We start from the raw sequence: 23,176 nt of genomic DNA, 5'->3' as shown, positions 1-23,176 counted from the left end.
CCTGAAGTGGCTGATAATGTGAGTAGAAGGAGCACTGATCACAGTTTAAAGAGATGTGTATTGTCTCCAGACAGTACAGTGTCTGGAGACAATACACATCTCTTTAAACTGTGATCAGTGCTCCTTCCACTCACATTATCAGCCACTTCAGGTCTTGAACAGCAGGTTAGGTGTAAGGATTCGCATTCTAATCAGTAATCTGTAAACTGTCTGTGCTTTATATGCTCTGTCTGAGGCCAGAACTCTCCATTCACCTGACGAAGGGGCTAACCCGAAAGCTTGTGAGTATATTATCAAATAAATAGGTTGGACTAATAAATAGGGTGTTGTCAGACTTTTTACTGTGTCCTGAGGTTCAGCATGAGTTCACACCAGCTTTGATTCTAAACAGTAAAGACTTAATTTATGAGGCTCCACTTTATGGGTTTCACGAGACAGTTCAGAGATAGCTGTATCTCTTATCCACCAAGCTGTGGTTACTAATAGTAAGGGTCTCTGATCTCCACAGGAGCAACACAGGCCAAATCTAATACGCCTCTCATTCAATATCTGCAGACATGAGTGCCTGGGGAGTGGAAGGAAGACATACATTTATATTAGATAGGGTTAGACAGGGTAGATCCAGAAAGAATGTTCCCATTGGTGGGGGAATCCAGAACTAGGGATTATAGTTTAAGGATAAGGTAAGTCTTTTAGAACTGACGTGAGGAGAAATTTCTTCACCCAGAGGGTGGTGAATGTGTGGATTCACTCGCACAGAATGTAGTTGAGGCTAATTTCAAGAAGAAATTAGACACGGCTCTTGTGGCTAAAGGGGTCAAGGGATTTGGGAGGAAGGGGAGGATCAGTATATTGCATTCGATAATCAGTCATGATCATAATGAATGGTAGAACGGGCTCAAAGGGTGGAATGGCCTATTCCTGCTTCTAGTTTCTCTGTTTCTATATTCACAACCTTGGAACATTACAAAGTTTTCTCCAGCTAATGGACAATGCTTGGACCCTGTTTTTTGTTGTGTAGGAAAACATCATAATCAATTTGCACGCAGCAAACCTCCAAGACTCTGAATAATCACTTTGAATGATTATCGATTGTGAGATAAATATCAATCAGGGCACTTGGAAGATATCGTCAAAGTTTCTTCGAAATGGAGCCACAGGGTTTTGGACATCCCTCTGGGAGGCCACACGGGGGTACATTTGACATTTTATCTGTATGACAGCACATGCAACACCTTTGTCATCCCACCCCCATCAGTTCCTCCTGTGGAGTACAAGTCGAGATAAAGATCCGAATTTTCAGGAGAATGTCCGGTCTCATGAAATTGACTCCAGAACGAGTGCCCTGGAAGTTTGGATTTTCAATCCGGAGAGGTCGGATTTTATCAGAATTGTGCCCACCGCCCCTGGAACAAATTCATCGGAAGACGTGGGGCTTCTGGCTGTGGAGGCAGACTGGGCAAAAGGGCCACCTCGGTGCTCTGGTATTTCGCTCTTGCGATGAAAAAATGAATTAAAGAAATATCAACCCTCCAGCGCTCACCCCCAAAAACTCCCCTTGCCCCATCTATCTCAACCCTCATGACACCTATCCCATGGTCTGTCAAATCCTCAACGCCAACTTATTCCCCATCACCCAAGCCCGAGGGACTTTCATACCCTCAATGCCAACCTAAGCCTCTCCATCTAAACCTGAGATCCATTTATTGATTCAACGCAACTTAGTACCAACTCATGCCCTCCACCCATCATCAGTTTCCCTTCCACCTTCCATGCGAACTCACACAGTATCCACTATGAGCAGAAATCAGGACCTCATGCTGAGATTAAATAAAGTTCTTCAATACATTTTAATTAATCCACTATTTAAAATAAAACTTTCATTGATTAAAAACCTATTCACAACAATTAACTCCCTTTAATCCATATAAGAATAAGCAGTGGTATTCATAGTCTCACTTCAAAGGCTTTACAAGCACTTGGAGGTGTCAGGCAAGCTATGGATTGACAAATACCAATGGTGATATGATAGATTCTGAAATCAGTCATTAAATACTAATCTTGCAATGGTAACAATTGTTTTTTTTTCAAATATTTAAATTACAGGTGATTTAAATGCCCCAACAGCTTGACACCTGTATTGACAATTCCCTTTGATAGCTCCAATGAAGTTTACAGTTCTGATGAGTTCCTCAGCTTTTTACGCACATTTGTGTCTGATTTTAACAATCCAAAAAGGCATTGGCCTCTCCCAAATGGCACCTTACCTCTCCCAAGGTGCCTCAGGCTGTAGCCAAAAGGGTACCATACCTCTCCGGAGGGGTACCCTAAGTCTCCAAAGGACTCCAGTATGTTGAGAACTTCACCCACTCGGCTTAATCTACGCAAATCGTATTTCCCACTCCCTCATTGTGAAAATTAGGTCAGGCTGAACTACGTAAATTATGAACCATGGATTCGACCCACCCCCATTCACCCCTGAACAAGTAGTGGGGGCTGGGTTCAGGAGTCACGCTTCCAGTTTCTGTCCTCTGGCTCTATTTTCACAGAGATGGAGAGGGCCCCTTGCCTGTTCAACCCTCTGATGTGCCCATGACCTTCTCAATCTAATCATCTACATCTATCAGTGAGCCACAGGATCAGAAGTCAAAGCCCAGATTCATTCCTTCCAGGTCTCAATGGTAAGACTGGTAACAACAACATTAGACAGTATTGCCCGCTTCCTCCTCACTCTGAACAGAGCAGGATTCTTGCTGTCTCGGTTACTCTTTGTACCATGGAGTGGGGTCAGCCCGCCAAATCGCACCCAGATGCACGAGGCAACTCACGAGGCAATAAAAAGATAAAGGAACTTACATTGGCAATTTCTTTTTCCAACTGCAGAACTTGTTTCATTTCACTCTCGACTTTGGACACAGATACGTTTAAATGTTTGTCTCTACGTACCAACGTGGCCACGTTTACCATGAACATGAAATAAGCTTCACATGCCTGTAATAAACACAAGAAATAAATGGATACAACATTTTCTTGGAGAAACACCAGAATTCTATCAGTTTTATTAAGATAATGGACCGCATCATTTCTCAGTCTTTTTGTCCAAGCCTGCTTAGTCTTTCCCGAAAGCTGCTAGAATTATAGCAGGCTTACAGCATAGAATGAGTCCATTTGGCCCATCGTGTCTGCTCTAGCTGAAAAACCAGCCTCCAACCTAATCCCATCTTCCAGTGTTTGGTCTGTAGCGCTGCAGGTTACGGCTCGAGAGGTGCATATTCAGGCATCTTTCAAATGAGCTGAGGGTTTCTGCCTCTACAACCCTTTCAGGCAGTGAGTTCCAGACCTCACCCAAACCTCTGAGTGAAAACCTTTTGTCCTCATCTCCCCTTTAATCTTCCTACCAACCGCTTTAAATCTATGCCCCCTAATCGCTGACCTCTCTGCTAAAGTAAGCAGGCCCTCTCCCATCCAATCTACCCAGGCCCCCCACAATCTTGTACATCTTGATCCAATCTTCCCTCAGCCTCCTCTGTTCCAAGGAGAATAAACCCATCCTTTCCAATCTTTCCTCATTGCTACAATTTTCCAGTCCCAGCAACAGTCAAACATTGATTTAAATTTGTACTTACGTTCTTTGCTTTTGAATTCCAATGTTCTGGGGCAGAACTTACCATGACTTCGTTAATCTGCCTTTTAATAATTTGCGAATCTGAGCCCGAGATCCATTCCTCTCACATCCTATTTTATTTATGAAGCTATGTGTGGCCTCCTTCATCTATCAGCCATATTGTATCATTTTATGTTTGCCTATATTGAAATTCATTTAACATATTGTAGCCAAACGGGCCACCTAAGATGGCGATTTACAAAGCATGCTGGGATATTTGACCAAGTATAGAAACTGACAGGGTGCAGTTTAAAGGCCAGAGATAAACAGACAGCGGCTCAGACAACTGAATACACAGGATATAGGCCATCTCAAAGACAATGGACACTCTCTGGTCAAACCAGATTGTTTACCAGACACAGGGGCACCTTAACCCCTTATTTGAGAAGGAGATATGTGACCTACCTGCTTCAGCACCTACGGGCATGTTTGTTGGGTACACATCCAGAAACTGGTGTGGCAGCACCTGATTGGACTTTATTGATTGGGATGATCGTGCCTTGATTGATTGGTTGGCAATGGCCAAAAAGGGCGCAAAACCAATGAGGGATAAAAGGTGTTGCACAATGGAAAGATCTCTCCCTTTCTCTCTCCCATGAACGACAACATAAGAACATAAGAAATAGGAGCAGGAGTAGGCCATCCAGCCCTTCGAGCCTGCCCCGCCATTCAATAAGATCATGGCTGATCTGTCGCTGCTCAGTTCCACATTCCCGCCCTCTCCCCATAACCCTTAATCCCCTCGCTTATCAAAAACCCATCAACCCGCGTCTTAAAAATATTTAGCGAGGTAGCCTCCACCACTTCAACGGGCAGAGAATTCCAGAGATTCACCACCCTTTGAGTGAAGAAGTTCCTCCTCAACTCCGTTCTAAACCGCCCCCCCTTTATCTTAAGGCTGTGCCCTCTAGTCCTACTGTCCTTCCTGAGTGGGAAGAGTCTCTCCACCTCTATCCTATCCATCCCATTCAACATCTTATATGTCTCAATGAGATCTCCTCTCATTCTTCTAAACTCTAACGAGTACAAGCCTAGTTTATTCAGCCTCTCCTCATAGTTCAACCCCCTCAACTCCGGAATCAGCCTAGTAAACCTCCTCTGCACTCCCTCCAAGGCCAAAATATCCTTGCGTAAGTACGGCGCCCAAAACTGCACACAGTACTCCAGCTGCGGCCTCACCAGTGCCCTATACAGCTGCAGCAAGACCTCCCTACTTTTATATTCAATCCCCCTCGCTATGAAGGCCAGCATCCCATTCGCCTTCCTGACCACCTGCTGCACCTGCAAGCTGGGTTTTTGCGACTCATGCACAAGGACCCTGAGGTCCCTCTGCACCGTCGCCTGCTGCAGTTTTTCGCTACGTAAGTAATAGTCCTTCCTACCATTATTCCTACCAAAGTGGACAACCTCACATTTGCCAACATTAAATTCCATTTGCCAGTTCCTGGCCCATTCGCCCAGCCTATCTAGATCCTTCTGCAGACTCTCCACACTCTCCGCACAACGGTGACCATCACCAGCACTGACCAGCACGAGGAGAGCCAACACACCAACAGTGGAAGGAAGATCAGAGTCAGAGTATCAGACCAGACTGAAGTATCAGACTACGGAGACCAACAAGCGGATAAAAGCCAATATCTGCCTGGGTACTTGCCAATCACACAAAAGTTAAGTCACGGTCTAGTATTAGACATGAACTTTAGTATTCAGTAAATAACTTAGTCTTGATTGTATGGACGAATAATATCAGTTGTGTATGTGTGTGTGAATAAATATCACTGTACGAACAAGAAATCTACTCACAGTTCTTTACCTACTGTATAAGGGTTAAAACAGACTATGCACCAGTCTGCAATTTATTAATAACTTTTTGAACTTTGTTGCTGTCTTCCTTGGTATTAACCAAATGATTTAAATTGAGTCATCTAAAAATGCTGATGTGGAAGGAAGGAATGGAAAGATTTAGTTGGTCTCTGAGGAAATTAAGAGATTTGGAAAAACTTGGAAAATAAGAGCAGAAGGAGGTCACTTGGCCCTTGGAACCTGCTATTGTGGTCACAGCTGATCATCCAGCTCAATGGCCTGATCATGCCTTCCTCCCAGATCCCTTGATCCCTTTTACCCCAAGAGCTATATCCAACTGTAAGCAGTCACATAATAGCAGGTTAAGTCCAACTGGTTTATTTGATATCACAAGCTCACGGGTAAGCGTTCTCCAAGGCAGCCTTCAAGACACACAACAATGTAGAATCGCTGAGCAGAAACTGATAGCCAAGTTCCCGCATGCCTGAGGATCTTGGATTCATGTCACACTACAAGTAACCCCACCATTTGGCCTGGGTTTGCAAAGTCTTACTAACAGTCTTGGCTTGAGACAATTCATACCTCTTTAACCTGTGATTATCCCTCTCTCCATGCACATTGTAAAGACTTGATTACCTGTTAAGACTCACATTCCAACCATTATGTATTGGCCTTCATTAATCGAGGGATTGAGTTTAGGAGTCGGGAGGTAATGCTGCAACTTGTTAAGACCCTTGTCAGACCCCACTTGGAGTACTGTGAGCAATTCTGGTCACCTCACTACAGGAAGGATGTGGAGGCTATTGAGAGGGTGCAGAGGAGATTTACAAGGATGTTGCCTGGACTGGGAGGCATGCCTTATGAAGATAGGTTGAGGGAGCTAGGTCTGTTCTCCCTGGAGAGACGAAGGTTGAGAGGTGACCTGATAGAGGTTTATAAAATGTTGAGAGGAATAGATAGGGTGGATTCTCGGAGGCTATTTCCCAGGGCTGAAATGGTCTCTACAAGAGGACACAGGTTTAAGGTGCTGGGAAGCAGGTACAGAGGAGATGTTAGAGGTAAGTTTTTCACTCAGAGGGTGGTGAGTGAGTGGAATCGGCTGCCGTCAGTGGTCGTAGAGGCGAACTCACTGGGGTCTTTTAAAAGATGAGTACATGGGATTTAATGGGATTGAGAGTTACAGATAGTTCTATGGCTTGATAGGTATGGATATGATCGGCGCAATTTGTGGGCCGAAGGGCCTGTTTGTGCTGTAGTGTTCTATGTTCTATTATCTTGCAATCGAGTCTGCGTCTACATATGCCCTGTTTGTGAACCCAAGTCTCCACTCACCTGATAAAGGACCAGCGCTCCAAAAGCTCGTGATACCAAATAACCCTGTTGGACTTTGACCTGGTGTTGTGAGACTTCTTACTGTGCCCACCCCAATCCAACACCGACACCTCCACATTATATCCATCAGCGGGGTGGGAAAACGGAGTTGAAACCCAAGATCAGCCGTGATTGTGTTGAAAAGCGCAGCAGTCTTGAAGGTTTGCGTGTTTTTATTTCTGATGTTGATACGGTGAGATGAAGGAAAATGGGAGGAGGTTCATGTGGAGAATGCCTGTTGTGGAGGATGGCCTGGTTCACTGCTGTAAAATTTGATACGATTCTGTGGATACCAAGGGTACACATTCCATCTCCGGCAAGGAGCATTTCCAGTAACGAAGTGGACATATCATTTCCACAGGTTGGGCTGTCAACGCTATGGGCAGGATTTTCCAGCCACATTCGTCCCAGAACCTGGAAACCCTGCCTGAGGTCAGTGGACCTTTCCATGGTCCGCCCTTTGCCTGCAGCGATTTCCATGGCGGGCGGAATGAGAAAACTAGCCCCTAAATGTTGGAAGTTCAGAACATTTCCTCCTCACATCTCCTTCTGCCTTCAATGTTCTTTCTAAATTGATTGCTTGCCGAACCTACTGAGGCGAATTTCTATAGGGGGTGTATTAAAGGTAAGGGCGAATAAAAGATGGTGAGATGAATCATCTTAGCCAGGATCTAATTAAATAGTGAAATGGGCACGGGAAGTGGTGAGGCTGGGGGGGGGGTAGTGGTGAGGCTATGGGGTGGTGGGGGGGGCTTGGTGTGTGATGGGGGGAATCTACACAGAGTTTCCCCGCTTCTCACCATTAACTTCAGTGGGGAAATACTTAATTTGTTCTGTCACAGGATGGGGGTATCGCTGACAAGACCAACATTTATTGCCCACCCCAAAGTACACTTGATTAGACCATTTCTGAGGACAGTGTCAGCCACATAGCTGTGGATCTGGAGTCACACGTAGGCCAGGCCAGGTAAGGATGGCAGATTTCCTTCCCTAAAGGACATCAGTGAACCAGATAACTTAAGAACATAAGAACATAAGAAATACCAGCAGGAGTAGGCCATCTAACCCTTCGAGCCTGCCCCACCATTCAATAAGATCATGGCTGATCTGAAGTGGATCAGTTCCACTTTCCCGCTTTCTCCCCATAACCCTTAATTCCCCTTGTCTATCAAAAACCTATCTACCCGTGACTTAAATATATTTAGCGAGGTAGCCTCCACCACTTCAACGGGCAGAGAATTCCAGCGATTCACCACCCTTTGAGTGAAGAAGTTCCTCCTCAACTCTGATCTAAACTGCCCCTCACCCCCTTATCTTGAAGCTGTGCCCTCTAGTCCTGCTATCCTTTCTAAGCGGGAAGAATCTCTCTACCTCGATCCTATCCATCCCCTCCATTATCTTATCCATCTCTATAAGATCCCCCCTCAGCCTTCTAAACTCCAATGAGTACAGACCCAGTCTATTTAGTCTCTCTTCATAGGCCAACCCCCTCATCTCCGGTATCAGCCTAGTGAACCTTCTCTGCACTCCAAGGCCAATATATCCTTCCGCAAGTGTGGCGACCAAAACTGCACACAGTACTCCAGCTGCAGCCTCACCAGTGCCCTGTACAGTTGCAGCAAGACCTCCCTACTTTTATATTCTATCCCCCTCGCTATAAAGGCCAACAGCTGGGTTTTTACAGTGATCAGTCGTGACAACTATTACTGAGAACAGCTTTCGATTCCATATTTAATTCATTGCATTTAAATTCTTCTAGCTGAAGCTGTCTCCCAAGAGAGTCTGGGGCGCTAGGTCATATGAGTTGAGTGACGTTACCACTATGCTACACCTTGCTGAATATGCCCGCAGAGAACTGGCTTAATATGCCACGAGGTTACTTCACGTCAGTCAGCAGATGTAGGCTTCTTTGTCAGCAGGCTGAGATTAATTCAGTTGTCAATATCTCACTTGGAAACAAACTCCTCACAATTCTCACAACCTCTGCTCATGATTCTAAAAGTACGTTATTTTCAGTTAATTTGATATAAACCAAACTCAAACACAGAACAATGCTGTCCAATGGACGCTGCCAATGAGCTGCAGATGCAGCTGGTTTAGTCTCTTGCTTTCAGTTAGTGCCAAATGTTTCATGCAAGTTCGAGGTAAATCAAACAAAGCGCTTACAACAATCGTGCAACCTGCTTTTTGTCTTACTATTTTACTCAGAAAGATTAAAGTTCACATGCACAAGCCACGTGATCATGTGCATTGAGATCACTGGCCAACACTGACTGTATCTGCTGTTCATTTATTTTTCAGGCAAATTAGCCGCATCTGGAATCCCAATGAGCCACATGTGGCTAATGTATCGGAAAAGACTGCATCAGGAAAGGTAGTTACTCCAGCCTTAGCTAAAAGCCAAATAAGAGTCTTGGGAACCACATGTGCGCATGCAATGTTTTATACTCTGGGTGTGGTGCGTCAGAGTTCAAGGGACCTGTACAGTCAGACTCTGGGCCAGCTTGGTCGGAACAACGCATAGTGCCTAGCTTCCAGTTCATCATTTCTTGTCAACAATCAAAGAATTAATGATCACTTCTAAACTGCCCAACAGTTGGAACATTTGCGAAGCCGGGAAAGCTAATTACTAAGCATTATTATCAGCTAAGTTCTGCAATAGAAGGGCAGTTATGAGCAGCATTGATAGCAATAATCAGACTGTTATGGCTAACCCACTCCCCCTTCCCCATGGGTCTCCTGCCATTTATACATTTAAGTAACCTCATTGGAGGTGCTGCATCAGGAATGCGCCATGGTCTCAGATTTGACCATAAGACCATAAGACATAGGAGCAAAATTAGGCCACTCGGCCCATCGAGTCTGCTCCGCCATTCAATCATGGCTGTTTTTTCTCTCATCCTCATTCTCCTGCCTTTTCCCATACTCCGATCTCCTTAGTAATCAAGAACCTATCTATTTCTGTCTTAAAGACACTCAATGATCTGGCCTCCATGGCATTCTGCGGCAAAGATTTCCACAGATTTACCACTCTCCGGCTGAAGAAATTCTTGGCGGCAAAGTTAGCGGTGTCTCAGTAGGTTAGCCATTTTCCTCAAAGTTGTTACTCCAGACACTGAATGACATCATATAGACTGATATGTCGCACTGAAGGAACCCTACATTTCTAGAAGCGCTGTACTTCAAATGAGATGTGAAACCAATATCCTAGTCTGTCCTCACAGGTAGATATAAAAGATCCCATGGCCCCATTCTGAAGAAGAACCAGAGACCTGAGCAATACTTACTCCTCATTGAATATCATGAAGACAGATTATTTGTCTATTATCATATTGCTGTCTGTTGGATCTTACTGTGTACACATTGTCTGCTTCTAACGACAATAATACTCCATTGGCTATAAAGTGCATTCTGATATTCATGGAAGGAATTATTGTGAATATCTACTTATGGTTCATGTGTTTTAGAATATATCTTTTAGTTTTAGAATATAACTTGTTTTAAGAATTATAGATTTAATTGGAGGAAATTAGACCAATGCAACATGACATGATAGAGGTATATAAGATACTGAAGGGAATAGATAGAGTTAATAGTGAGAGACTGCTCCCTAGACTGGGTACAAATACGAGAGGTCATGATTTAAGGGTGAGGGGGGAGAGGTATAATTTGGAAGTGAGAGGAAGGTTCTTAACGCAGAGAGTAGTGGGGGTATGGAACGCGCTACCGAGTAGGGTGGTGGAGGCAGGAACGTTGGACTCGTTTAAGGTTCAGTTAGATAGACACATGAGTGAAACGAGGATGGAGGGTTATGGTAGGGGCTATTAAATAAGGTTAGAACCTCGGGAGACACCGGAAAAGCAGACTTGTAAGATTAACGTTTTTGTCTTTTTATTCTGCAGGTGGAGGTCCACCTCGTGTCAAACGAGGGGCATGCACACGGTGGGTCGTGCGTGGGCTGCTGTTGGAGGTTCCGGGAGTGGCCTAGTACTTCGTGTCGGTGTGTGTGCTTGATCCTGGACCGGTAGACGGGCGCCGCAACAGCTCAGTGACTAGCACTGCTAGCTGTGCAGATACATGGATTTGGGCCTGTGTCTGCGGGAGTTTGCGCATTCTCCCTGTGGTTGCGTGGGTTTCCTCCGGGCGCTCCGGTTTCCTCCCACACCCCAAAGATGTGCTCTTAGGCTGATTGGTGTAACAAATTGACACTATTCTCCCCTGAATCTGGCTAAGTTAGGGGTTCCATTCGTAGACACGCAGGGTAGAATAGGTGTAGGGTGATGCGGTGGCGCGGGCTCGTTGGGCCGAAGGGCCTGTTTCCCGTGCTGGGTTGTTCTTTGTTCTTTTGTTCTAACAAGCTTGGAGGTTAATGCACTTGAAAAGATCAGATTAGAAGTGATAGAATTTTAGAAACATAGAAAAACTATAGCATAATACAGGCCCTTCGGCCCACAAAGTTGTGCTGAACATGTCCTTACCTTAGAGATTACTAGGATTACCTATAACCCTTTATCTTACTAAGTTCCATGTATTTATCTAAAAGTCTCTTAAAAGACCCTGTCAAATCTGCCTCCACCACCATTGCTGTCAGCCCATTCCATGCACCCACCACTGTCTGAGTGAAAAACTTAGCCCTGACATCTCCTCTGTACCGACTCCCCAGCACCTTAAACCTGTGTCCTCCTGTGGCAAGCATTTCAGCCCTGGGAAAAAGCCCCTGATTACACATTCAATCAATACCTCTCAACATCTTATACACCTCCATCAGGTCACCACTCATCCTTCATCCCTCCAAAGAGAAAAGTCCGAGCTCCCTCAACGTATCCTCATAAGGCATGCTCCCCAATCCAGGCAACATCGTTGTAAATCTCCTCCGCACCCTTTCTACGGCTTTCACATTCTTCCTGTAATGAGGTGACCAGAACGGTGCACAGCACTCCAAGTGGGGTCTGACCAGGGTCTTATACAACTGCAACATTATCTCTCGACTCCTAAACTCAATTCCTCGATTGATGAAGGCCAGCACATCACACACCTTCTTAACCACAGCTTCAACCTGCGCAGTTGCTTTCAGCGTCCGATGAACTCGGACCCCACGATGAACTTTAAAATAGCAGGTGGAGAAACTTAATGCCCGAACAAACTGAAAACAGAAACTAAAATGGAAAAAGAAAATTGAAACATTGGAAGGAAACTGAGTCACTTTGTTTCTGATGACACACAAACTGAACAAGAGACTTGGAAACCTAACCTCTGGGTGGACTGAAATTAGTTGATGCAATACAAAGAGGCATTAATCCGAGCTCACCAGTTGCAATTTGGATCGAGTGTGGTTTTCAGCTCACTAAAAAATAGCTGGCGGAAACTGTGGCCAAACCATGGTTTGCAAAGGAAATTAGAGACAGTATTAGAATCATACAGACATAGTCATAGCGGTTTACAGCATGGAAACAGACCCTTCGGCTCAACTTGTCCATGCTGCCCTTTTTTTAAAACCCTGAATCTAGTCCCAATTGCCCGCATTTAGCCCATATCCCTCTATACCCATCTTACCCATGTATTTGTCCAAAAGTTTTTTAAAAGACAAAATTGTACCCACCTCTACTACTATCTCTGGCAGTTTGTTCCAGACACTCACCAACCTCTGTGTGAAAAAATGCCCCTCTGGACCCTTTTTTATCTCTCCCCTCTCACCTTAAATCTGTACCCTCCAGTTTTAGACTCCCCTACCTTTAGGAAAAGATATTGACTATCGAGCTGATCGATGCCCCTCATTATTTTATAGACCTCTTTCAGATCACCCCTCAGCCTCCTACACTCCAGGGAAAAACATCCCAGTCTTTCCAGCCTCTCCTTATAACTCAAATCATTAAGTCCTGGTAGCATCCTAGTAAATATCTTCTGCACTCTTTCTAGTTTAATAATATTCTTTCTATAATAGGGTGATTAGAATTGTACACAGTATTCCAGTGTGGTCTTACCAATGTCTGTACAACTTCAACAAGACTTAGATTCAAAGACGAAACATACAAATTGTTACAAAAAAGCAATAGGCCTGAGGATTGGGAGAAGTTTAAAGTTTACCAAAGGAGGACCAAGGGATAGATTAACAAGGGGAAATTAGGCCATGAAAGTAAGCTAGCAGGGAATAAATACTGACTGCAAAAGTGACTATGGGTATGTAAAGAGAAAAAAGATTGACAAAACAGATGCATTCTAACATAAAAGACAAATTCCTAGGGGAAGACCCATCATTCATAGTTAACTGAACAAATGAAAGATAGTAACAAATTTAAAGTAAAAGCATATAAATGTGCAAAGTTGGGTAACAGGTCAGAAGATTGGGCAGAATATAAAGAACAGCAAAGGATGACTAAAGGATGTATAAGGAGGGTAAAATTGGAGTATGGGAGAAAGCTAGCTCACAACATAAAGATAGATGGGAAGTGTTCATTTTAGTACTTGAAAAAAAGATAATTAATAAACAATTTGTTGGTCCTATAGTAGGTGAGGCTGGAGAGTTAATTATGGAAAGTAAGGGGATGGCAGGTGAATTGTGTGGGTATTTCGCACCGGTCTTCTCTTTGGAGGATACAAATGACATCCCAGAAATGGCTGTAAATCAGGAGTTGGAAGGGAGGGAAGAACTCAGGAAAATAACAGGGAAATTACTGAGCAAATTATTGGAACTGCAGCCTTACAAACCCCTGGATCCTGCTGGACTTCATTCTAGGGACTTAAAAGAAGCGGCTAGTGAGGTAGTTTATGCATTGGTTTTAATTTTCCAAAATCCCATGGATTCTAGGAAGGTTCCATTAGATTGGAAAGTAATGAAAGGGGTGGGGTGGGGTGGGGACTAGAGCAGGAAACCACAAGCCAGTTAGCTTAACATCAGTCAGAAGGAAAATGTTCAAAGCTATTATTAAAGACATTCTCTGGAATTCTACTGTCTCGCCCACAACAGAATCCAAATAGACGAGGGGCGGGCAATGGAAATGTCCATTGACCTCAGGTGGGATTTTCTGGTCTTGGGTCGAGCGAGGCTGTAAAATCCTGCCAATTATAGCACTGAGAAATATTTAAGGTACTCAGGCAAAGTCAACATGTATTTATGAAAGAGAAATCTAATTTATTGGAGCTCTTTGAAGAGGTAAGAGGTGCTGTGGATAAAGGGGAACAGGTGGATGTACTGTACTTAGATTTTCAGCAGGCTTTTGATAAAGTGCCACACCAAAGACAACAGCAGGAAATCAAAACTCATGGGCCAAAGCTTTTCGGCCGCTCTTGCCAACGGGACTTTCCAGCTCCTGCTGATGGGGCACCCCCCCCCCCCCCCCCCCCCGCCGTGCATTTCCCAGATGCATTCAAAGGGAAGCCCCATTGATACCAGCAGAACCAGCAGGTCCAACTGCCAGCCAATGGTGGGCCATCTCCAGCCACAAAACACACTGCGGGCTGCATAGAAAATGCACTCAAGGTGTGGAGGGTAACACTGGCATGGAGAATAGGCACAGAAATGTCATTTTTCCAATTGGCAGGACAAGTGGTATGCCACAAGGATCAGTGGGAGGGTCCCAACTCTTTGCAATGTATATACAATTGATTTGGACTGAGGGTTTGTTCTCTACTGAGATCTTTCAGCATTTTCTGTTTTTATTCCAGCATCCACAATTTTTTTGCTTTTATTCTTGTGCTGGTGAAGTGTTGTGTCTCAAGAAAATTGTCATCCTTTATATTGCTTTTTTTACTCACTGACTAAGGGAAATAAGGGACCTATAGAAATGTCAGGAAAGTAGAGGCATGATAGGAAACCATTCATGATCTTATTTAACAGTGGAGCAAGTCTGATGTTCTTATGTGCTGATAACTTATTACCCAAACTCTTATTACCTTTGAGTCAAGAAGTTTCACCTGACCTCACTTTACTCTCCTAATTTTAAACTTGTGACCGTTCACAATAAGAACTCTGCTGTGGTGAAAGATTGCCTTAATCAAACTTGGTCAATGATCAACTGTGCATTCTCAAAGACAAGGTGGACAACTTCTGTGAACTTATGCAGAGGCAGAGCTGGAGAGTGTGTTTAGACAACCTATGAGCAGCTCTTAAATGGGTCAAAAAGGAACAACATAAAAAAACACAAATTATTATTGACAACATTGCCACATATGGTATCTTAAAGCCTTGATATGCTTTCTGGTTTGATATTTTACAATTTGTTTTTTAATTTTAACTATTAGCACAGGCATTAAAATATCAGATAATGGAACATGTACAAATGGATATATCTATTCACCCCCCACCCCACTGCGCCCCCGGTCTCCAGCACAAGAGTGATGCATGATAATGTTAGATAAGCAACTACCTGTCAAAATATTGGCCAGAATTCTCCAACCTTGCCCATTGCTGGGATTCTCCAGTCCCACTGCAATGAATGAAGGTTTGGCTGAGTGCCAAATTCTCCATTCTCGCTGGTAGCGGGGGTGCAGAATTCCAGCCACTGGATATAAACACTGCCTTGTGATTCAATGAGCCACGTAAGTGATTGCTGTGTCTTGCTACACAGGTTTGTGTTTTTAACGTTTATACAAAGAATGGCGAGTTGACTTCTTATTAATGAAATAACGTTTATTTATTCACACAATTAATGTTAGTTATGGTAGGTGCTTTTACAGAACAGTCAAGATTCAAATGTTATGTTGGACTTTGACTTAACTTTGAGTGACTGACAAGTACAGATATTGGTGTATCCACGTGTTGGTCTCTGTTGTCACCTTGGTATGGTTTAGTCTTTGGTCTGGTCCGACCCTCTTCTTCTGGGTCTGGTCTGTTTCTCCTTTTTCTCCCTGGGATGGTTCTGGGTCCTCCCTTACGGTGGTTGGTGTCCAGAGTCACCGCTGCTGGTAGTGTGTTACGCAGCACCTTTATCCTTGGATTATTCCACGCCCTATAGGGCCCACCCCTCAATCACTACCAGTCAATAGATCAGGGTTCAATCACCCTGATCAACGGAGTCCAATCGGGTGCTGCCACACCGATTTTGGGGTGTGTGCCAAGCTGCCATGCCTGTGGGTGCTGGAGGCAGGTAGGTCACATACCTCTCTCCCAAATAAGGGGTTAAGGTGCCCCTTTGTCTGGTAAACAAGTGTGTTTGACCAGAGTGCCCACTGTCTGTGGGATGGTCTATCTCCTGAGTTTTCCTGATGTCTGAAGCTGCGGCCCGCTTGTCTCAGTCCAACATTTATTAGGACTGCAGCTTCTTTGTCTCAGTCTTTACAGACACTTGACCACCCTATCCCATCATGCTTTGCAATGCCATCTTTGGTGGGCCGTTTGGCCACAATATCCTACATTAACCAATCCCAGCAAATAATACTCTTGTTTTATCTCCATTTATGAGAATGGATGGCTCCACTCTCATCCCTGTTTTATAGGAATGAGAATGGAGCCAGGGAAGATAAAGACAACATATTGGCATACAAAAAAGATGGAAGAGCAGCGGGAAATATTCATAAAGGGGATCAACACAGTTTAACAGATATCTATATTCTATTAACAAACAAACTGGCCAAAAATAAGACACTGTGGATAAATAAAGGGAGGAGGGTAAGACTACTAATTAAAAAGGTATACACTAAATGCAGAGATGATAAAGGAAGGTGATAAACAGGGATACAAAGAAATTAGGAAAGAAATAAGAAAAGGTTAGAAAAGCAAAAAGTAACTGAAATTAACTGATCGAACAATGCAGACACAGAAAGATGCGATGATAGGACAGAATGAAACTAAATGGGAGCAAGTCCATGTGGAGCATAAACACTGGCACAAAGCAGTTGGATTGAATATCTTGTGCTGGAAATTGTAAGCAACTCTCTCAAGACCCATAGATGAAGATTTCCACATGGTTGGGATGCTGGAGGACTGCCAGCCGCGATAAGAAGGTACCTCAACAAGGAATCCAGGGCCACAAAGGGAGCAAAGAGACAATATTTCAGAAGACATGATCAAGCCGGCCAGTGTTTAAGTGTTGTCTTGGCATAGCTGCCCACCTCACTACCTTCCCAGCCAGTGTTTGAAAACAAGAAACATTAGCCGAGTATTACATGCTGTGTTAATGTGTGTAAGAGGTTATTTTTAAATAGTTTGCACGCGTTTCAACAACGGTTCAACAACTGGAGAAGTACTATTGTGCTCATAAGGACGTAATTTGCAAATGTTTCGGAAGTTATGTAATCTGGATGAAATCATTGCCATTTCACAAAGTCAGTGATTGCTAAATAAATAAACTTTTCAGCATCTCAGGAGATGCTAATTGGCTTCAATTATCTTCGGTTACGCTCTGAACAAACACTGTGGTATTCGTAAGTTAATATTTTTCCAGTAATCATAATATTTGTAACTCCTCAGCTACTGAAGCAGTCCATGTTCAGATGCAACAAGATCTGGACAATATCCAGGCTTGGGCTGACAAGTGGCACGTAATGTTCAGATGCCACACAAATGTCAGGCAATGACCATTACCAATAAGAGACATTCTAACCAACGCCCCTTGACATTCAGTGGTGTAACCACCAGCGAATCTCCCTCTGTCAACATCCTTGTGGTTACCATTGATCAGAAACTCAGTTGGACTCATCACATCAACAAAGTGGCTACAAAAACAGGTCAGAGGCTAGGAATGCTGCAGCGAGTAACTCAACTCCTGACTCCCCAAAGCCTGTCCACATCTACAAGGCACAACTGAGAACTGTGATGGAATACTCCGCATTTTCCTGGGTGGGTGCAGCTCCAACAACACTCAAGAAACTTGACACCGACCAGGTCAAAGCAACCTGCTTGATTGGCACCACATCTACAAACTCCCTCCATCACTGACGCTCAGTAGCAGCAGTGTGTACTATCTACAAGATGCAGCAATTCACCAAAGATCCTCAGCACCTTCCAAGCCCACGACCACTCCCATCTACAAGGACAAGGGCAGCAAATACATGGGAACATCAACAACTGCAAGTTCCCCTCCAAGCCATTCACCATCCTGATTTGGAAATATATCGGCCGTTCCTTTGCAGTCACTGGGTTAAAATCCTGGAATTCCCTCCCTAGCAGCTCAACCAACAGCATGTGGACCTCAGCAATTTAAGGAGCCAGCTCACCATCACCTTCTCAAGGGCAACTGGACATGGGCAACAAATGCTGGCCTAGCTAACGATGCCTATGTCCCACGAATGAATAAAAAAAACCAAAGCAATCTGCAATATTTGCCACATTTACACCTTGTAGCCTTCCTGAGTTAAAAGCTCAAACATCACAACTTCAACAGAATCAATAAATGATTCACAGTAATTGCATTCATTTGAACTAATTCAAAGGCCTGTGATCAACGAAACCTGTTGACTTATTGAGGAACAGAGCTCCATTCGATCATAAGAACATAAGAAATAGGAGCAGGAGTAGGCCATCTAGCCCTTCGAGCCTGCCCTGCCATTCAATAAGATCATGGCTGATCTGAAGTGGATCAGTTCCACTTTCCTGCTTTCTCCCCATAACCCTTAATTCCCTTGTCTATCAGAAACCTATCTACCCGTCACTTAAATATATTCAGTGAGGTAGCCTCCACCACGTCAATGGGCAGAGAATTCCAGAGATTCACCACCCTTTGAGTGAAGAAATTCCTCCTCAACTCTGATCTAAACTGCGCCCCCCCTTATCTTGAGGCTGTGTCCTCTAGTTCTGCTGTCATTTCTAAGCGGGAAGAATCTCTCTACCTCTACCCTATCCATCCCCTTCATTATCTTATACGTCTCTATAAGATCCCCCCTCAGCCTTCTAAATCCAACGAGTACAGACCCAGTCTATTCAGTCTCTCTTCATAGTCCAACCCCCTCATCTCCGGTATCAGCCTAGTGAACCTTCTCTGCACTCCCTCCAAGGCCAATATATCCTTCCGCAAGTGCGGCGACCAAAACTGCACACAGTACTCCAGTTGCTGCCTCACCAGTACCCTGTACAGTTGCAGCAAGACCTCCCTACTTCTATATTCTATTCCTCTCGATATAAAGGCCAACATTCCATTCGCCTTCTTGATCACCTGCTGCACCTGCAGACTGGGTTTTTTTTATTGAAACAGGTTCCAAATTGAACATCAATGTGCACCAGAAAGTAGCATTAAAGAGATTAAACACAAGAAATGTTGGCTGGATTCTTACAGCTCCCTCCCTAGGGGTGTCAGGGTAGCAGGTTACGGGGTGGGAAAGAGGTTAAAACCGGGCATCACGAGACCGGTGCTGTGGTCACTGCCAACCATCCCTGCCCATCCCCAATATATTACCGGCGGCATGGGAGGCATTGGCTGGGCAGCTCAACCATGGGCGAATTGAGACCATTAGGTGGTAAGGTGGCACACTCATTAGCACTGCTGCCTCACAGCACCAGGGTTCAATTCTGGCCTTGGATGACTGTGCAGAGTTTGCACATTCCCCCCATGTCTCTGTGGGTTTCCTCCAGGTGCTCCGGTTTCCTTCCACAGTCCAACGATGTGCAGGTTAGGTGGATTGGCTGTGCTAAATTGCCCCTTAATGTCCCAAGATGTGTAGGATAGGGGGATTAGTGGGGTAAACATGCAGAGTTATGGGGATAGGGTCTGGATAAAATGCTCTGCCAGAGAGTCGGAGGGGACTCGATGGGTCAAATTGCGGCTTTCTGCCCTGTAGGGATTCTATGACTAATTTTTGGCCGTGTAAAGGCCTATTTCCCCTGCTGCTGGAATTTTATTCACAGTGGGAGAGACCAGGGCCAATTGCCCAGCAAGCTGGCTGAAAGCTAACAGACGGCAAACAGACAAAGCTTGGCGGGGTGCTTCTGTTTTGCTTTCCCGGTGTCAATTAGGAGACCAACTCCTCCCCCACCCCCAGGTAATCCTCCACTCTAGGCTTTCCCCTCCACCCCCAAGAATTCCAGCTAACCTACCAATCTATCTCTTTGTTGCAGTGTTAATGTAAGTCTACTTGTGACACTAATAAATAAACTTACCTGGCCAAGGCATACCATCACGATGTCCACAAGACCCTTCCCTTTAAGTCCAGGCTCAATGGCCATTTGGACTGCCTGCTGTCCCAGCAGTAGGCACAGCTCCTGATGATGCTGCTCGAGTAGGAGGGCTTGGTGTTGAAGGCAAGATTTCCCATTGGAAAGGACCTCGAGCCGATAAGCAGCTTAATAGCTGTAAAACAGCTGTGGCCAAGCAGGAGTGGGCTCCACTGCACTGTGCAATTGTTCTGTGTTTGATTATGTGAGCCTGTTTACTATCGATGCTCACTGTGCTTGATTGGTTAAGTCCGGGTGTGGACTCAGAGAAAAGTAAAAAAAAAATGCTGCAGGAAGTGCCAGAAGCCTGACCTGATAAGAAATAGGAGCAGGAGTAGGCCATCTAGCCCTTCAAGCCTGCCCCGCCATTTAATAAGATCATGGCTGATCTGAAGTGGATCAGTTCCACTTTCCCGCTTTCTCCCCATAACCCTTAATTCCCTTGTCTATCAGAAATCGAAGCATGGACCTTAAAACATGAATTAATACTGTTGCACAAAGAAATTAGTGTCATCTCTGCGTAGCGCCGAGATGTAAAATATGCAACACTACCATGCATGAAACTTTACATCGGGGATGGTGATCCTGCCCCCAGCGTAAGATTCAGCCAGTTTTTCGTGTTGCCACTGGAATCTGAAGAAATCTTCATGGATTTCCTCCAGAATTTAGTTTTCCTGAGAAAATTTCACCGAGACAAAGTTACCGTCTGCTCGGAAACAACCTCAATGTCCATGTGGTAGCCAAGCTCATTCGGTTGAGGGATGAATGATGTTGAAAACCCATCATTTTTATGACTCATTGTATGGAAATATCTACATCTGGAAAGGTTTATTTTAATAAGTAAATGATAGATTGAGTATAATATATGTTGCATGATGATACTTCTCAGAATTGACTAATTTTGACATTGGTATCTTGAAATAATTTGCCTTTCTGTGATTATTTAACTGGTACTGTCTCCAGATGAAGCTGAATTTTGTTTTTAAATTGGGCTTTGTGACACAAGACTGTTACTCAGCTTTCTTGCAGCATTACAAAGAACAACACAGCACAGGAAACAGGCCCTTCGGCCCAACGAGACCACGCTGCCATTTTAACATTAAGAGTGCCCTCCTCTACCCATGACCTTCGTCTACACCTATTGGGGAAGATTGAAGGAAGACTAATTTAGGGACAATTTGTTACACCAATCAGCCTACGGGCACGTTTTTGGGATGTGGGAGGAAGCCAGAGCACCTGGATGTTATGGGTGCAACTACGCCAGGTGGATTGAAGAGGTTCAAGAAAGTGGCTCGCCACCACCTTTTCAAGGACAATAAGGGATGACTAACAAATTCTGGCCTTGCCAGCGACACTTGCAAATCATGTAAGAATGAAACAAAAATGTAATGCAAACAAATTTAAATTAATCCTTAGGTGAATATTTTAGCTGCTTTCTCATAGATTTTTTAAACTGTGCAGTCAATTCACAAAATGATGTCAGAAACTAAATGCATCTTGATAGAGTAAAATATTTTATACATAAAGAAAATTTCTGATAGACAAGGGGAATTAAGGGTTATGGGGAGAGGGCGGGAAAGTGGAACTGATCCACTTCAGATCAGCCATGATCTTATTGAATGGCGGGGCAGGCTCGAAGGGCTAGATGGCCTACTCCTGCTCCTATTTCTTATGTTCTTAAGGCATGTTAATAATGTGTGACCGGATTGGGAAGAAAAGTTATCTTGATAGGCACACTCACCCTCCTGAACAAATCATTCTCAATAATACTTTTTTAAGGGAAACATATTAAAATAAAGAGAGCCAATGGAGTTACTTGATCCACTCCATTAAGCTCTCCACCACCGACGCGCCACAGCTACAATGTGTACCACTCACAAAAAGCATTGCGGCAATTTGCCAAGATTTCTCAGAAAGCATCTCCCAAATCTGTGACCTTGAGCACCTAGAAGAACAAGAAGACCAGGTGCATGGAACATCCTTCTTCATCACCTTCTCTCTGAGGCTGAAGAGCTCCTCCCAGAATCCGAGGCGATCAGTGACTAGTGGTCTGCCTCAGGGATCAGTGTTGGGACTGTGATTGTTTTGCGATTTACATGGATGATTTGGAGTTGGGGACCAAGTGGAGTGTGGCAAAATTCGCAGATGACACTAAGATGAGGAAAGTGTGCAGAGGATGCTGAAAGTCTGCAAAGGGAGACAGATAGTGTAAGTGAGCGGGCGAAGGCCTGGAAGATAGAGTACAATGCTGGTAAATGTGAGGTCATCCATTTTGGTCAGAATAACAGCAAAATGGACTATTATTTAAATGGTAAAAAAATTGCAGCATGCTGCTGTGCAGAGTGACCTTGTGTATGAATGACAAAAAGTTGGTTTTCAGATGCAGCAGGTAATTAAGAAGGCAAATGGAATTTTGTCTTTCACTGCTAGAGGGATGGAGTTTAAAAACAATGAGATTATGTTGCGGCTGTACAAGGTGCTGGAGAGGCCACAGCATCAATGTTCTCCCTCAGGCCAACATCTCCAGCATCGAAGCATTGACCACGCCTGATCAGCTCCACTAGGCGGATCACAATGCCCGCATGCCTGACACGAGATTCCCCAAACAAGCACGCTACTCAGAGCTTTGACACGGTAAGTGAGCTCAAGGAGGGCAGAGGAAACGTTTTAAGAGCCTCAAAGTCTCCTTGAAAAAGTGCAACATCGCCGTTGACACCTGGGAATCCTGGCCCAAGGCTGCCCAAAGTGGAGGAAAAGCATCCGGGAAGGAGTTGAACACTTTGGGTTTCGCTGCTGATAGCAAACTGAAGCCACGCGGTGACAGTGGAGAGAGAGCCTGGCAACCTGGGCACCGCACCCAACCGGGCACCCCACCCACCCAGGCACCCTACACACCTGGGCACTCCACCCACACACTCCTCCACCCAGCACCTGTCCCACCTGCGACAGAGTCAAGCAAAAATGTCATGAGAAGCACAGCCTTCAGTTAGATAAAGGATCAGGAGGCAACCTTTATAATTCTGCTAATTAGAATTTTATGGTGTAAAGGTGATAGACAAAAGATATGAGTATTGCTATGATATCGTTATAATATGATATTGTTATGATGCCGATCAATCTCCCCATGGACCTCGTTGAGTACGAGCTCAACTCAATGTTGAGTAGAGGCTTGCCCAATCGAGAAGGGGCAGCTGGGAGTTGAAAGCTTCCACTCAGGCTGGCAGTCGGGAGATTTGGGTTTTATCTGAATGGTGTAG

The 23,176-nt window shown here is 44.5% G+C and overlaps 1 protein-coding gene across 4 annotated transcripts in view; it reads right to left on the bottom strand.

The window, feature by feature from the left end:
* LOC145341139 (neprilysin-like) overlaps window positions 1-23,176 on the bottom strand; it is a 216,495-nt gene that overhangs the window by 72,178 nt on the left and 121,141 nt on the right. For all 4 annotated transcript variants that reach the window (XM_080186028.1, XM_080186027.1, XM_080186029.1 and 1 more), the window contains exon 9: window positions 2,857-2,991. In XM_080186028.1, coding sequence (XP_080042154.1) covers window positions 2,857-2,991 — 135 coding nt within the window. The remainder of the gene's footprint in view (window positions 1-2,856; window positions 2,992-23,176) is intronic.

Source organism: Carcharhinus amblyrhynchos, chromosome 3 (genome assembly GCF_965287045.1).
Source record: "Carcharhinus amblyrhynchos chromosome 3, sCarAmb.v2.hapA, whole genome shotgun sequence".
NCBI lineage: Eukaryota > Metazoa > Chordata > Chondrichthyes > Carcharhiniformes > Carcharhinidae > Carcharhinus > Carcharhinus amblyrhynchos.
This window is presented reverse-complemented; position numbering and strand designations above follow the sequence as displayed.